Source organism: Agrilus planipennis, unplaced genomic scaffold (genome assembly GCF_000699045.2).
Source record: "Agrilus planipennis isolate EAB-ADULT unplaced genomic scaffold, Apla_2.0 scaffold48, whole genome shotgun sequence".
Taxonomy (NCBI): domain Eukaryota; kingdom Metazoa; phylum Arthropoda; class Insecta; order Coleoptera; family Buprestidae; genus Agrilus; species Agrilus planipennis.
In genome coordinates this window covers 366,135-380,952 of record NW_020438937.1, presented here as the reverse complement: position 1 = coordinate 380,952, position 14,818 = coordinate 366,135, and the positions used below count along the sequence as shown (strand labels likewise).

Below are 14,818 nucleotides of genomic sequence, written 5' to 3'. Positions count from 1 at the left end.
GTGAACTTACTAATTAATAAGTAATTAATCATGCAGTTTAGTGTAGGCATTATTTGCAAAAGTGCAACCGAGATAAGCTCTCTATTTATTAAAGCTTTATATTTTGTATACATATATATATTTTTACCAAAGGACTTGCATCCATTCTTTGTTTTAGAATGAACAGAAATGTTAAAATAAATGGAAAAACTTCATATAAAAAAAAATTATTTGGCAGCAGCAGTAACTTTGATGATAAAAAATCAGAATCAGAGCAAATAGAAGAACTAAAACAAAAATTGAAAGAACTAAAGGAAAAAGAGGCTCATTTGGATAAAGAAATAAAAGTATTGAGAGATAAAGGTGTTTCTGTAGAATTAAAAGCAACAATTATTAGAACTTTACATGAATATAATGAAATGAAGGATAGCACACAAATAGTTTTAGGATATTTGGCTAATTTACAGAATACTACAGTTGGTGAATTACATAAGAGGTATAATTTACCAATGGAATAATATTTTAAGATTCGCATACTTAAGCCACTTTTATTGAATTATATAGGTAAGTACATAGATTTAGTAAAGTAAATAACTTATTATACATAATTCTTTAGAATTATATGCATCTGGCGATCAAATTGTCGTATAGTAGCATAAAAATTTACTAGTTTTGATTTCAACAAATTAATATACATAAAAGTTTAATTACATTTTATTTATTTGCTGTTTTTGTGATTCAATTAGTGATGTTTAAATATGCATTATGTGGTTTAATAGTTCTAATTAGAACTAGAATACAGTTTTTACCCTCAAAATTATCATTTTTTTAACATTATTATCGAGTATACTCTCCGCATTTGTAACATTTGCAGTCTGACGGTTCTCTTAATTTTACATCCATCGAATGCGTATCTTCGGTTGTTAGTCGCATGCCATCAGGATCATAACAGTGAGTCAATGTGACGATTCTTTCCCTCAAAAAACTTTCTCTACAGCAGTAACATTCCTTAAAAGAAAATATTTCTGTACATTACACTAAATGCAAAATAACAGAGTAAACAATTTAAATTTCTCCCTGATTTTATAGTGCTTTTTGACGAAAATTTTCCAGACGATAAAATCTTTTTATTCTACAATTGCCAACATTTCGCCCTTCAATTTGGGGCCTTTTTGAATGTAATAATTATGGCGACTATAAGCAGCCTTTTTTGTAAACTTATCTGGATAGTACATCCAAAACTTCATAAAGTCAGTAATTACTATAAAACTTAATTAATTATAGTATACATTATAAAAGTTAAAGAACAAACAACATATTTTCTCGATTTTTTAATAAAACTGTAATAAAGCATTTGTTTTCGCCTTAACAGAATAAAATACCTTTAAAAATCCAGTTGGTGTTATAACAGAGGGTTGTACTTGACTATTACAGGTACCCTCACATTTATTCACTGCTATTTCGCCTTGACAAGTCCTTTGTAATCTTCCCAGTTCATCGTATTCCTCTAAAAAACAAAAGTTTTGAAATTTACATTAAAATATAATGTCAATATCGTACCTTTTATTAAATTTATATTAGAAGGAAGGGTTTCACAGTTCTCTTCGGCGATTTCATTAAGCGCGTACGTAAGAAAAATGTGAATAAGAATAGCCAAGCATCTAGCCATCCAACGATGCTCCTCCATTTCGTAGCTTACCAAGTGAATATTTTTCCAATAGACTTCCTTTTATAGATCAATTTAGTTAACAGAAATAAACTTTGATAACATGCGCACAAAAGCTTGGCCTTTTTTTGGGCATATTTTCTTAATTATTCCTTCTTTAATAAAATTAAATTTTTGACCCAATCAATCTCTTGACCATGTAGATATTTTCCAAGTAGTAATGAGTCTTAATGAGTGACCTTTTATTAAGTTTTTAATATACGTTATCGATTGAAGTTATTTGAGGGGAGCGAAGAACCCCCCGTGGCCCACGACATGATTGTTTCGTTAAAGTCCGCATCTTTTGAATGTTGCATTTTTTGTTACAATGTTTTTTTAGCAGAAAACATGTCGGATACGTCGGAAGAAAGCTGCAAAGCTGACCGAACAGGCGACGGAGGTGATAACATGTGCAGAGATTTTGCTCGAGGAATATGCGATCGAAAATTTTGCAAGTACAAACACGAAAATGAAACAAAACCTCTGAACTTTTGCCACGATTTTCAAAATACTGCTTGTCCGCGGCCTAATTGCAAGTAAGTAGTTACATGAAAAATTTGAGATTTATTTCTAAATATGAATTTATAAGATTTATTCACTGTACTACTGATGAAGAAGAAGAATACAAAAAAACTGGTGAAATGTCTAATCAGATTTTGATCGAAGCAACCCGGAAATGCCAATTACCTGGCCTGCAGCCAATTTGCAACCAGTTCCGAAAAGGTATGTGTCGAAGAGCTTTTTGCAAATACAGACACGTAACAAAGGAAGAGGAGGAAGCAGAAATCATAGAAGTTTTACAAACTAACAACAATAACAAGAGAAAGTTTGATCCACCTGTTGTGGGTCTTATCCAGACTACAAACAATAATACCACTCCTGTTGGAACACCATTTAATCAGGCCAAAGGTGAATTACCAGTTCTAAAATTAATCAGAGATGTTGTAATCGTTTTTATATATTTTTTTTTGTTATAGGCATTTTACAGAATGGAGGGCTTCAGTTCGAAAAATTTGATGACTGCAACCCACCATTACAAAAAAGAAGATTCATCCCTCCTATTAGTATTGAACTTTTAGATAACGACATAAATAGGCGGAGGCCCTTTTTCAAAGGTTATGTAGCAGGAAATCCGCCAATATTAACAGGCCTTGATGCTCAGTAAGTTATAAGTTAAAAATGCAATGAATTGTATACAAAATTATTTTATAATCAATATAGTGTTACAATGTTTTAAGATAGTATACAATGTATGTGGGTCATTTTTCAGTGCTCTGATGTTAGAAGAAGAAAATAACTTGCTGCATAAAGAAATTGCACAGCTTAAGAAACAGGTAAATCTAATGGTCATTAAATAGTATATTTGAAATGAATACATTCATTCTTATTAAGGTTTCTGATCTCACTGCGACCAATGAATTCTTGTTGGATCAAAATGCTACGTTAAGGATTTCCGGCAAAAGGAATGGGACCGTTCCCTTACCGGCGGTAACAATTACTAACACCATCCCTCAAAATAATGCAACGCAACAGGTTAAACATTTTATCTAATTATATTGTTAAATAGTCTTAATCCTACATATTATGTACAGGTGATAAGAACCGTTACAGCAAGTGTGGCAACAGTTCCCGTATCAATCGCTAACGTTTCGACCGGCACAGCAGTATCAGGGAACCCCGTATCAATTGCAGGTTGTGCTACTGTTAGCATGGCACCGCCTGCGCAAATTTTAGCACCAAGCCAACAAATACTCGGTAAACAAAATATTTACTACCTTTCTTATTTATTTATACATAATATTCATCTTTAGCCTATAATGTTTCATTTTCCTTTCAGTTACGACTAATCCGTCGTCGCAACTTGCTCTTGCAAACAGTTCTCAAGCACAGCTCGCAATTGCTCAGCAGAATCTCGCAAACAACCTTGCAGCGCAGCAAGCGCAACCGCAACTAACATCTCAAGCCCAACAGCTGGCCCTCGCAAGCACGACACAGCAACTCACGTCCCAAGCTCAGCATGTGGCCAACCAACAGCTCGTACTCGCGAGCGCACCGCAACAACTCGCTTCACAAGGTCAGCAGATAACTATTACTGGTAATAGCCAACAACTGGCGCCACAGTCACATCTCACAACCCAAGCCCAACAACTTGGCCAACAACTCACTTCTCAAGCACAGCAATTGGCTAATCAACAACTGACATCTCAGGCGCAACAATTGGCATTAGCAAACACAGGACAACAACTCACATCGCAGGCACAACAATTGGCTCTCGCCACAACAGGACAACAGTTAACGTCCCAGGCGCAACAGTTAGCGTTGGCAAATACGCCCCAACAACTGGCCGTCGCTGCAAACGTGTCTCAGCAGTTGGCACTCGCAAGCAACACTCAACAGTTGTTAGCGCAACAAGCGCAAAATTTGGCCTCCAGTCAACAACTCGAAATGCATCGTAACAGCCAAATGAATGCAATAAACACGTCACAAACAATGGCGATGTCAAATGCAACTCAATCAATGATGTCCTATCCTATTATGACACAAACTATGTCACACACGCTGCCTCACTGACTTGTTCGGGAAAGGGTAGATAATACGGTCTTACGACTAAACATTAAAGACTTCTTTTTTCCGTAGAATTAAGGATTATTACTATTATAATCGTTATTACGATAAGTAATGATGGTATCCTAGAAATGTGCGTTTAAATTATTATATTATGGTAATTAGGTTTTACTATGAATTAAAAGTATATTATATTACAACTTGCTCCATTTGCGTGGTTCTTCATTTAAGAATTAATATAACACTTTCTTTCATGATTAGTTGCCTTTCTTATGTTATGAATCAATACTAGTATTATAAATAAGAAGAGTTTACGAATCTGTGTCTATGTTTCTTGTTACTGATCGTGATTTTATGATGATGAATTTTAGAAATCACTGAACCTATTTCAAATGAATACTTAATCGTTTACAAAATACGTTATTAATTACAACATTTTTAAGTGAAATATCGGCGCGGGCGGCTACTAGTTAACCAGTAATACGAGTTACCAAGAACTTATTCTTTTTTCAATTTTTTTATAAAATGGAAATGGAACGAGACACGTATGGAAAATTGGCACTTAAAAATAATAATGGAAAAAATAAGGCAATAAGTAAAATAAATAAATTTATATACTAACTAAAAAGTTTCATTATTTAATATGTTAATAACTGAACATGTAAAAAATATAGGGTACATTCATTCTCACTTTAAAAATAAATCTATCACATGTCTTCATATTCACCCGTTTTCAATTCCGCAAAAAAATCCTTTAACTGTTTTAAAGCGTCATCTAGACATTTAATAATAAATTATGAATATACGTATAAAAACCGTTAAATATTCATAAGGTCCTAACCATAGGGTTATAAAAAGAGCAAATGATAATCAAATTGAAAATATCAGCTTAGAAAAAAGAAGGCAAATGAAATTGTATTTTTGTNTGAACATGTAAAAAATATAGGGTACATTCATTCTCACTTTAAAAATAAATCTATCACATGTCTTCATATTCACCCGTTTTCAATTCCGCAAAAAAATCCTTTAACTGTTTTAAAGCGTCATCTAGACATTTAATAATAAATTATGAATATACGTATAAAAACCGTTAAATATTTACTTACCTTTCCCCGCCTGTTTGGTGGGATCGGAGCAAGCTTTCCACGTTAAGAAACTCTCGGGCAAAATAATACTATCTTCATACAATTTTTTGAATGTTGTTAACAAAAGACCTGAAATATAATAATTACAAACAGCCTACAGTTTTATCCAGCAGTTGTATTTAATTTTATTTATGAAATCCTATTAAAAGTTTATTAATTCAGGGACCTACCTTCTGGAAAACCCAGTTTATAACATAATGTTTGAATAGCATACAGACAATAAATCTCCACCGAGTCAGAAGAACCAATATAAAGTCTGTGAATATACTGATAAAAGTTTTTAAATGCCTGGTCATTCAACTTATTATTTACTATACACTGTTGAAGAATAGCCGTCATCAAAGCCCTAACGAATGCTTCTTCTTCTTTCGCTTCACCTATGTTTGTCTATAAAATATGAGCAATGATAATATAACATAAAGAAAAGGAAAAGTACAAACCTGTATCCATTGTATCACTTCATTGATTGGCGTGTTTACTGAAAATAACGTCAGCAACTTTTTATGAACTTCCGCAAAAGAAGCAGTACCGTTTGAAACATCCTCCAACTGGAATAAAAGCATTAAATTTGTGAGACAATTTATTGACGAACCTAGAAGGATAGTTTATTTACAGTGAAAAAATGCCATGAAAACTTTCAACTTCGTTACGTGGAGCCGAGACTATGACAAATATAAATTTACTTATAGTTACAGGTGCACTTGTAAAATTTTCAAAACAAAAGAGAATGCATTATGAATATTAAAAAAATTGGATTTATATTTCAGTTTTTTTGTAACATGTAAAAAGTACGAATATTTTATACGAATATGAAGCAAAAAGAAATTGAAAATTAAATAGATTTTTTCAAATATATTATAATCTACCTTAAGTTTTTCGTTATTCGGTAAGATCGTTATCTTCGAGGTAGAAGGCAATTGTTTGTCGTTTTGTGAATGGTCAGATAGAGAAATGTTGTTTTCAGACTGTGACATTATCCTGCTATCTTTCAACCATTTTGAGTTTTCTGGCAATCCTTTTCCATGTATTTGTTGTGCAGAATGATCGGGGAGGACAATGATATCCTTTGTTTGTATTCCGTTTTTGGTTATTACTTTTATTTGTTGAGGAACAGTTTGATACTGAGATATAGTTTCTGATGAATTGTTGGACAGGGTTAATTTTTGTAATCCTTCAAACAGCTTATGCTGAACTGTAAAGATTTTAAACATTTGTTTTAACAGATTGTGGATAAAAAAAATCATGTTATTGGAAAGAAGCAAATCGTTCCTTAGTAAAGATAAAATAAATGTCATATTCATTTTTTAACTCTTTAACTTACCATCATTATTCGGTTGATTTGTAATTGTCTGAAATTGCGGAGGTTGAACTCGTTGAAGTGAAAGCATAGCATTCCGCCATGTAAGTAAACAACCTAATTTTATCAATACATTGTTGCTTATTGTTCCAGGTTCCTTCTGAACTATTCCATTTATCCTGTTATAATGCGGACTCAAATCTATACCGTTCTTTTCTAATCGTTCACCAACTTGCACAAGAAGTTCGTGAGCACTTACCAAACTATTTTCGTTCACATTTTTGAGCAACTTTGCAATCCACTTTACTACAATTGCGCTCGTAATCAATTCTTTCTCGAAGAGAAATCCTACGTATTAAAAAAGTAATTAAAAATCGTATAAAAATGTTATTTAAAACATTAAATTCTTGATCAGCAATTTATTAAAACTACCAGACGCTATAAGAAACTTCGATAAATCAATAACAACTTCGGTTGGTATATACAGCTTATACTTTAATACTATTGTCATGCAGTTAATAGAGAAAAACCCTTTTTTCTGAAAGAGACAAATGGGCACTTACACTGTGGCCTTATGCATTAACAGCCACTGATAAAAAGGTATGAAAAACAGAATTTAATATATTGTTACCTATGAATTTATTGAAACCAGGTTTTAATTTAGTGAAACCGGGGCTTCCCTTTTCTTTCTCACATTTGTTACGTAAAGCTCTTTGTATGTCGACAATTTGTAAAGAATCATTTTTTATACAAGGCACCTGTAAACATAAAATATTATGTAAAAACTAAGGGGATTTTCCAAGCATTTTCTTTACCTTTATATGTAATAATGCCATACAAACTTGAAGACAAAATTCAGGACAAACTGAAGCTTTGCTAAATATTACAGTAACGACACCATTTAATTGTTCATATGTATCGATTTGAAGTAATTTAATGCGTTTTAAGGCCTGTTTCTTCATTAATGAAACTGTTATCCCACATAGTTCCTAAACAAAGATTACGCTACATTGAAGAATAGCACTAACAAATTAAAAACAAACCGTTTTTGTCATACGTGGATTGTAGGCATTTTGTAGCATCTGACAAATTTCTCGCTTCTCAGGAGCCCACTTTGCTTTCCACAAGTCATGCAATGATTGCGAAATTAACCTTAACATACTACTAATTTTCTGTTTGTTGTTACATATTTGCTTTAATGTATTAAAATGTGAATTTAGATCAACTTTTCTGGCTTCCAATTCTTCACCAAACATTAAAAGAAGCCTACAAACACATTCTAAATTTCCTTCACTCTTTGTTCGCCATGTTTTAAGCAAATATACTACACACTCCACCACTGATTCGTCTGTTAATATCTGATTTTTATGAAGTTCTCCTGAAGATATAGATAATTATTTTTTTCTTGTTATGCTTAATAAACAAATTTTATTAAATAAACAATTAATTGCTAAAAGGTATTGTATTAAACAAAATAAATAGCAGTAAACGACTGAGTTAACTTACTCATGAAGTGTACTAATCCAACATGTTTTAATCTCAATGAAATAACTGCTTCGTTTTCAGACGTTGCAATTTCTTCTTCAGTTAAACATGGCACATTATACAAATCTTCTACACACCTAGCAAGTAAAAGTTCATGGAAAGTCGTCATCTTCATTCTACCTTTAAGCCCATCTAAGGTTGGTACCTTCAAATCAAATTGGATCAGAAACTTTATTTTGTAGCTTAAAAAAATTCTTACCTGCATTTGATCTAATTCCTTACATAATAAAGCACAAGATTCAAACTTATTTATTGTTCTTTCCATTATAATTTCGATCACGTACTTAACATATTCGTAAGTGTTAACTTTGAGACTCGTTATCCTATCGACAGTCGATTTGAGGCTGGAGGAAGTTAATTTTGTTATGGTTTTGTTAACAATTTTATGGAGCTCCTAATGTTAAAAATAAAATAAATAATTACAACACAGCGACCAAACAGTGAATAAGATAAATCGTACGTGAAAACTTATTATAAGGCTATTATGTTACTTAAAAATATCTTCAAAATATTTTCTTATTTTTTATTAAATTAAGTTATTGTCCATACTACCTCTTTCGTCTTCGCTGATTCCACCGGTTGAGACACTGACGACGGGTTTGATTTCAAATTCAATTTGTTTTCTTCCTGTTTTTCAACTAACTTGTACATTTTTCTACCTAAAATATTATGTTACATATTTCCTTAGCGTGTGATGTAACAATAATTAAATAATAAGCGGTTAAGGGAAGATTTATTTTATTAGGTAAACATTCGAGTATTAACTAAAAATTTACCTTGAAAAAGCCTAAAAAATATTAGGCGAAACGTTGGTGTTGATTGCCTAATAAAATAAAATTTCATCACTCAACTGTTTCTTAATTACTGTTGCATTAAATTACACATATCAGTTTCTTGACAACTGTATCAGAAGTCATAAACAGATATTCCTTTATTAAAATATAACTTTTATTACATCGCCTCAAATTTTTTAGCCCATCTATCGCATGTCGCATTACAGTCGGCCGCGGAGTAGGGGTAAAAGTGAAAGGCAGTAGTAGTAGTCAAGCAACTACTTCCAAATCTGCTGTGAGAGATTTTTGTGCAACTATTTGTCAACTTGATGACAACATAAACCTTGAAATCGCCATCAATTTATATTAAAGTAAATAAAAAAGTAGATGATATCGTGGATTTTCTAGGTTTTCATCTAGCTCCATTTGCTACGTCTTCGGCACACATTTTCCGTTCTCGAGAAATATATTCGCGAATGCCTGTTATTTTATCTGATGATTTCAATACAGATTTTAAGAAAGAGGAATCTGCTCCACTTACTGAATACTTAAGATGCGGTTTTTTTCTAGGTACATTGAAAAAATAGAATGTAAATCATTTTTTACTTTTTTTGTTATCATGAAATATTAATTACATTTATAGACTCTGAAACTCAAAGCGAAGAGGAAGTTATTGATAGAATAACTGAAGTTAAAAATGATTCAATGATTTAAATAAATATTGTTCTGTTTTTAACATGCGTCTATCATCTGAATGATTGTATTTATTATGTATTCCATACCCTCATACGCAGATTGAAATTAAATTTTATAGTTGGATATCTTGTCTACTATTTCCCATTATCATTCCCATTTTCCAATCATTAAGATAAGATTAAGAACGCGATGATAATTTTAATACCCTAAATCGAATAATTTTCCGAAAATTTACAGTTAAATGCCTACAATCCGAAAAGTTTCACTTGTAACGTGGTTTCATAAAACCACACAATTGTTTTTCTTTTAATAAACAAAAAGTAATGAATGTTACAATCAATAGAATGTTTTCATTGTTTTAAAAAACAACTACAAATTTTAAAACCCACCTGTGACGGGATCAACGATTAATGTAAGTTGTTTTTGCTTAGATTTCTTTGGAAGAGCCATTATTGCAGTATTATTCTGGGAGATTGTTTCATGAACGGGAGAAACTAAATCAGAAGACTTGCAAACCGCAGTTTTCACTGGATCCATCCACACACCTGCAGAATGAAAAAATATTTATTTATTAAACACTCAGCTGAACATTGCAAGTTCTGCTTTATTCTTATTTTATTGAAATCTAACTCAACGTTAGATGTAACTACAAAGAAATACGAAAAAATTTTAGAACTCTAAAATAAACTATTGACGCAACAAGTTAAATAAAATATAACAAAAAATTATTTGAGATTCGCATTTAGCGCTCTAATAAATTAAGGATCTGACTTCTGTGCTTTATTAAGCAATTGTAAAATTTTGAGCCCCTGGGTATAACACAGTTACCGTTCGATTTCGGTCACGGTGTGTGTCCGTCATTGAAGAATTTAATGACTTAACGATTTTTCTTTTGAATATCAGAATCACTTTTCTGATACTCACCAGGATCAACAGTCAATTGTTTACTTCTTTGTCGTTTTTTCCGAGATTCTTGTTGAGGAACCTCCATCATAGTTTTATTTTGGGTGCCTATTTCCTCAGAAGCTGAAGATGATGCAGAAACTGTGTAAACTGCAGCTTCCATTGGATCTATAACAACCAAAGAGTACTTTATTATTTGTACGTCATCTAAGAATCACTGTCTGGTATTTTTCGCATTATACATAAGCTTGAACATTTATGATTCATTTCAAAGATGTAGTTAAATTTATACGAAATTAACCTAATTAGTTACAACCAACTCACTTTAGTGAGTGTAAGTATCCATTAATTAAATAAAACTGGCAAATAAATAATACCTGTTAAATTTATGAAATAACAATAGGCGAAACTGAGTAACAAGTTGATCAATAAAATGTGAATCGTTTATTTTATGCAAACTACTAATCTTACTCTATTTAATGTTTTTTTTTTCAAAAAAGGAGGTCTCTGCCTTCTAAAACAATAAAAACCATTAGTTTGGAGCGTTTTACTAGAATGAACAAAAAAATTTTTAACTTTTAGAGAGTACCTATACCTGAGTACCAAACGTTATACCGTAAAATGTTTTGATATCTTTTTCTTACTAGAGAGTTAGTATAAAATCAAAATCACGTTCTGGTTCAAGACTTTCTGAGTTTTATCATAGAAGAAGCAAACCTTCAACAGTTAATGAGACTCCCTTCTTTACTTACATAATTTTTCTGTGTCTTGAATGTCCGTCTGAGGCGTTAAGGGACGAATGGAAGCGTTTTTCTGTACCGAACAGACAATATGTATAAATAAATAAATAAATAAAATAAATAAATAAATAAAATAAAATGGATTAAATAAATATTAAATATTTCACTCACATAGTTTTCTGGTAATTTTATACTGCTTGGGACATTTCGCAGTAGTAATAAATTTTCTAAAGTGTATACCTTACGGTCCTTTTCATCTGCATAGACAAATCATTATTTAATTCAAAACATTCTTGTAGATGAAAATGAAATTATAAATTAATCATGCAGTTTAAATAAATTTCACCACAAATAGTTTAAGTTAAGCTTAATCATTATCTTATATCATTTGCTCAAATTCATATATCTTACCAATTTTTTTTTTAATATTTTCCTTTACTTCTTTAAAAACTGAACTGTTTGAAACTAATTCTTTCCTTTCATATGTGTTTTCTATCAAAATGCCGAGTTGCTAAAAAATATATCAAAATATTCAAAACTGAAAAAAACTAATATTTTAGAAACAATTTATATTTATTCGCTCAGCACATTTATATTTTCTAAACTGAAACACTAGAAACATTACTGCCAAATGAAAAACTGTTATTAATCTATCTTTTAAGAGAGAAAGGTTCAAGTATAACCCATGACCTAATATAATGTACTGAATAGAAATTTGGAAATAGATATACTATATATCAAATTACTAAACAAAAAGTGCGGGATGATAGGCTAGATGACTCACGCTTGTGTGATTAAAACACGCACTATAAGAATACATACATTTTCGTTAAGAGTTCTTGCAGACGAACATTTCGCGAGTATCGTATAGATATTGTAGTGAGTGGTAAAACGTGTCTATATGAGAAAAGCATTCAAGAACATGGAAAAAGTTCAGTGTAGCAATATCCACAGACCGAAAATGCAACAATGTTTTGAGTAAAATGAGCGACACAGTTTCAGTTTAAATGATGTACCTTCTTTTAATTAGGTAAAATAAAATAATAATTTCATTCAATTTAATTACTTTCATGTTATTGATTTACCAAGCAATAAATTGTTAGTGAGCGTTGTAATATGTGTTTTTAAAATTAAAAACAGCAAAAAGATGAAGACCTTATAACATTCAGTAAATAAATTACAGATGAAATTAAAATTAATTTAGCATTACCTCTTCAGGCACATGTTTGTCATCTGTCTCTTGTTTAATTACTTTCGAATCTGAAGTTTGTTGATATACTGGATTCTGTAAAAACAAGTTTTATAATATAAAAATCTGTAACAATGATCTTACAAGAAAAGAAACGAGCCCCACCTTTCTTAACTCCTCACCAATTGCAGATGACAAATAATTAATACAACTTAAGTATTTCTGACCCATATCAACAATTACATTCACCATAAATTTTCTCAGTATATCATTTGTTATTACGAATTGTCTGTAAAGTTCACCTGTAAAGAAAGCACATTAGTAAAAAGCAACCTCAATGGATTAAACCCTTTTTTAATGGTGGAAAACAGTTATAAAATATATAATTATTAGAGTGGTATATCAAACTCTTTTTTTGAAAGAAAATATGGGAGAAGCACTAACAAAAATATTAAACTTATGCTGTCATACAAAAAAAAATCACACCACCTTTCAACATCCACCTTCAGTTATATTGTATAGATAGTTAATTTTATCTAAGTAAAAAATCAATTAGCAACTTTTTCANACTGAAATTAACCAATGTAAGAAAAAATTTTTATTATTTTATTTAAACTATTTTTTTTATATTATATTGAATTTTTACAAAGAAGGTATGTAATGTTAGTATTCATATCTTCCCCTTGTTCAAATATAAAGTTATTTAATCAAACTCCTCCAACTGTAAAAAATGTTAATTAATCAAAAATTGTAGTAAAATAATATAACAGACCATAGGAACATTAAATACACCATGAAATTGCTTAAATTTGAGTACACCACTAATCAGAAGTGAAAATAAAATCGGCATAAAGGACAGCCTTGTCTCTAATTAAAGAGTACAGTTACATACCCAAAAACTTTATAAAAGTAATTGAAGTTTCATTTAATTGTTTATGAAATTGTTTCCCTTCATTATGAAATTCTTTTTGCTCTTCTGAAGTATAATACACATCAGCTAAAATAAAGAAGAAACACTATAATGTTTCAGAAAAGTTTTAATTATGAACTCTACAACTATCTCGACTTATTATATCTTTGTCAAGATTACTTAAGAGATAATACTAAATACCTACTGCCATAAAAAAAAAATATTTTAAATAGTATTTCTATGAATTCTTCACAATGACCTAACAATCAAAAAAATTATAGAATTTATAATTAAAACATTTCTGAAACATTATAACATTTTTATTTGTTTATTTACAAAAATATTTCACAAGACACTTACCACTGATATGGAGAAAGGTATTATAATATACATCAATGAACATTAAATTTATCAGGTACTCATCATCATTAAGTATCTTTTTCAGCTCTACTTCACATCTGATATACAACAGCATTCGAAAAGTAGTGAATTTAACACCAAACTTTTTTTTCAACTCTTCACTCTTGAGCATCTATAATTAATTTAAACATTTATAACTAATTTCAAAACATAACTTTGCATTTTACCGGCATCAAAACCAATTCCCTGCATAACAAAGCACAAGACTCATAATTCATAATTTCTTCAAAAAGTAAGTTGACTATTCCATGCAATTCTTCACAAGTATTAATCTTTAAACTTCGAATTTTAATAAAACAGTTTTGGAAGTTTTTAGATGTGAGTTGACTCAAAATATCTCGAACTTCTTGGTACAACTGCAACAATTGTAGGTTTTCTTTAATTATAGAGTTACAAAAAGTCATGGACATACATTATCACTTTCTTTGACATCAAATACATCTCTTTCCTCTTCAGAATCTACACAGTCTGTGCTTTTATTCCTTTTATCAGTATCTGTTAAAATAAAAAAAATAATTATATTTGAAATTAACTAGTAGAAGAATACGGCATAATATTAAATTGAATTCAATATATATGTCTAAAGCAGTAAAAGCTTTAGTACTTACCCATTATAAAAAAAATTGGAGACAATTATATTTTAAAATAAAATCCGCATGTACAGTAAACCCCCGAAGTTAAAACCGTTGGAAGTAAAAATTCTACGAAGAAAATTAGCTTATTTTACATTCTCGTAAATATACGTTTGAAATCAAATTATAGTCTTTCCAGAAAAATAAGATGACAGATTGTCTATAAACATAAAAATTATCTTAAAAATTTAAAAGATATTTTTGATTAAAGTACATACCTAACATAACCTTTCTTCAAACTCATAGATATCTATGCTCATAGATCACTCCATAGATAATGATCACTCATAGATCAATTGACAGCATCGACATATTGACA

The 14,818-nt window shown here is 30.6% G+C and overlaps 2 protein-coding genes across 8 annotated transcripts; one reads left to right on the top strand and one right to left on the bottom strand.

Moving 5' to 3' along the window:
- Positions 1–453: 453 nt before the first annotated feature.
- Positions 454–4,506, top strand: LOC108732530 (zinc finger CCCH domain-containing protein 10). Of its 3 annotated transcripts, none has more exons than XM_018463398.1 (8): positions 454–543; positions 2,028–2,220; positions 2,274–2,593; positions 2,662–2,845; positions 2,955–3,018; positions 3,077–3,217; positions 3,277–3,439; positions 3,522–4,506. In XM_018463398.1, exons 2-8 carry the CDS (start codon positions 2,033–2,035, stop codon positions 4,253–4,255), a joined length of 1,794 nt encoding a protein of 597 aa, XP_018318900.1. In that variant the 5' UTR covers positions 454–543; positions 2,028–2,032; the 3' UTR covers positions 4,256–4,506. The 3 variants fall into 3 exon arrangements, with proteins under 3 accessions (XP_018318900.1, XP_018318899.1, XP_018318898.1); XM_018463397.1 differs by having other exon boundaries at positions 2,025–2,220; XM_018463396.2 differs by lacking the exon at positions 454–543 and having other exon boundaries at positions 1,664–2,220.
- Positions 508–14,763, bottom strand: LOC108732529. Of its 5 annotated transcripts, none has more exons than XM_018463393.1 (26): positions 14,718–14,763; positions 14,476–14,659; positions 14,280–14,362; positions 14,035–14,223; positions 13,808–13,979; positions 13,430–13,534; positions 12,703–12,839; positions 12,559–12,633; positions 11,760–11,859; positions 11,520–11,605; positions 11,361–11,421; positions 10,630–10,776; positions 10,095–10,250; positions 8,789–8,895; positions 8,436–8,630; positions 8,198–8,381; positions 7,735–8,069; positions 7,507–7,680; positions 7,323–7,449; positions 6,716–7,039; positions 6,261–6,586; positions 5,835–5,942; positions 5,565–5,781; positions 5,356–5,463; positions 1,362–1,486; positions 508–987 (listed from the first exon to the last, which is right to left on the bottom strand). In XM_018463393.1, the coding sequence occupies exons 2-26, from the start codon at positions 14,477–14,479 to the stop codon at positions 817–819; spliced, it is 3,816 nt and encodes a 1,271-aa protein (XP_018318895.1). In that variant the 5' UTR covers positions 14,480–14,659; positions 14,718–14,763; the 3' UTR covers positions 508–816. The 5 variants fall into 5 exon arrangements, 4 of the variants coding, with proteins under 4 accessions (XP_018318895.1, XP_018318896.1, XP_018318897.1 ...); XM_025974336.1 differs by lacking the exons at positions 508–987; positions 1,362–1,486 and adding exons at positions 4,889–4,910; positions 5,183–5,296; XM_018463395.1 differs by lacking the exons at positions 508–987; positions 1,362–1,486 and adding an exon at positions 2,520–2,607.
- Positions 14,764–14,818: the final 55 nt, after the last annotated feature.

Excerpts from the sequence above, each read along its gene's own strand:
- LOC108732530 (XM_018463396.2), top strand. The coding sequence starts at position 1,961 with ATGATTGTTTCGTTAAAGTCCGCATCTTTTGAATGTTGCATTTTTTGT. Across the intron at positions 2,221-2,273 it reads TGTCCGCGGCCTAATTGCAA|ATTTATTCACTGTACTACTG; the intron begins GTAAGTAGTTAC and ends TGAATTTATAAG. Across the intron at positions 3,019-3,076 it reads TTGCACAGCTTAAGAAACAG|GTTTCTGATCTCACTGCGAC; the intron begins GTAAATCTAATG and ends ATTCTTATTAAG.
- LOC108732529 (XM_018463393.1), bottom strand. Across the intron at positions 11,422-11,519 it reads TAAAATTACCAGAAAACTAT|AAAAACGCTTCCATTCGTCC; the intron begins GTGAGTGAAATA and ends TGTTCGGTACAG. Across the intron at positions 7,040-7,322 it reads TGGTTTCAATAAATTCATAG|GATTTCTCTTCGAGAAAGAA; the intron begins GTAACAATATAT and ends TTTAATACGTAG.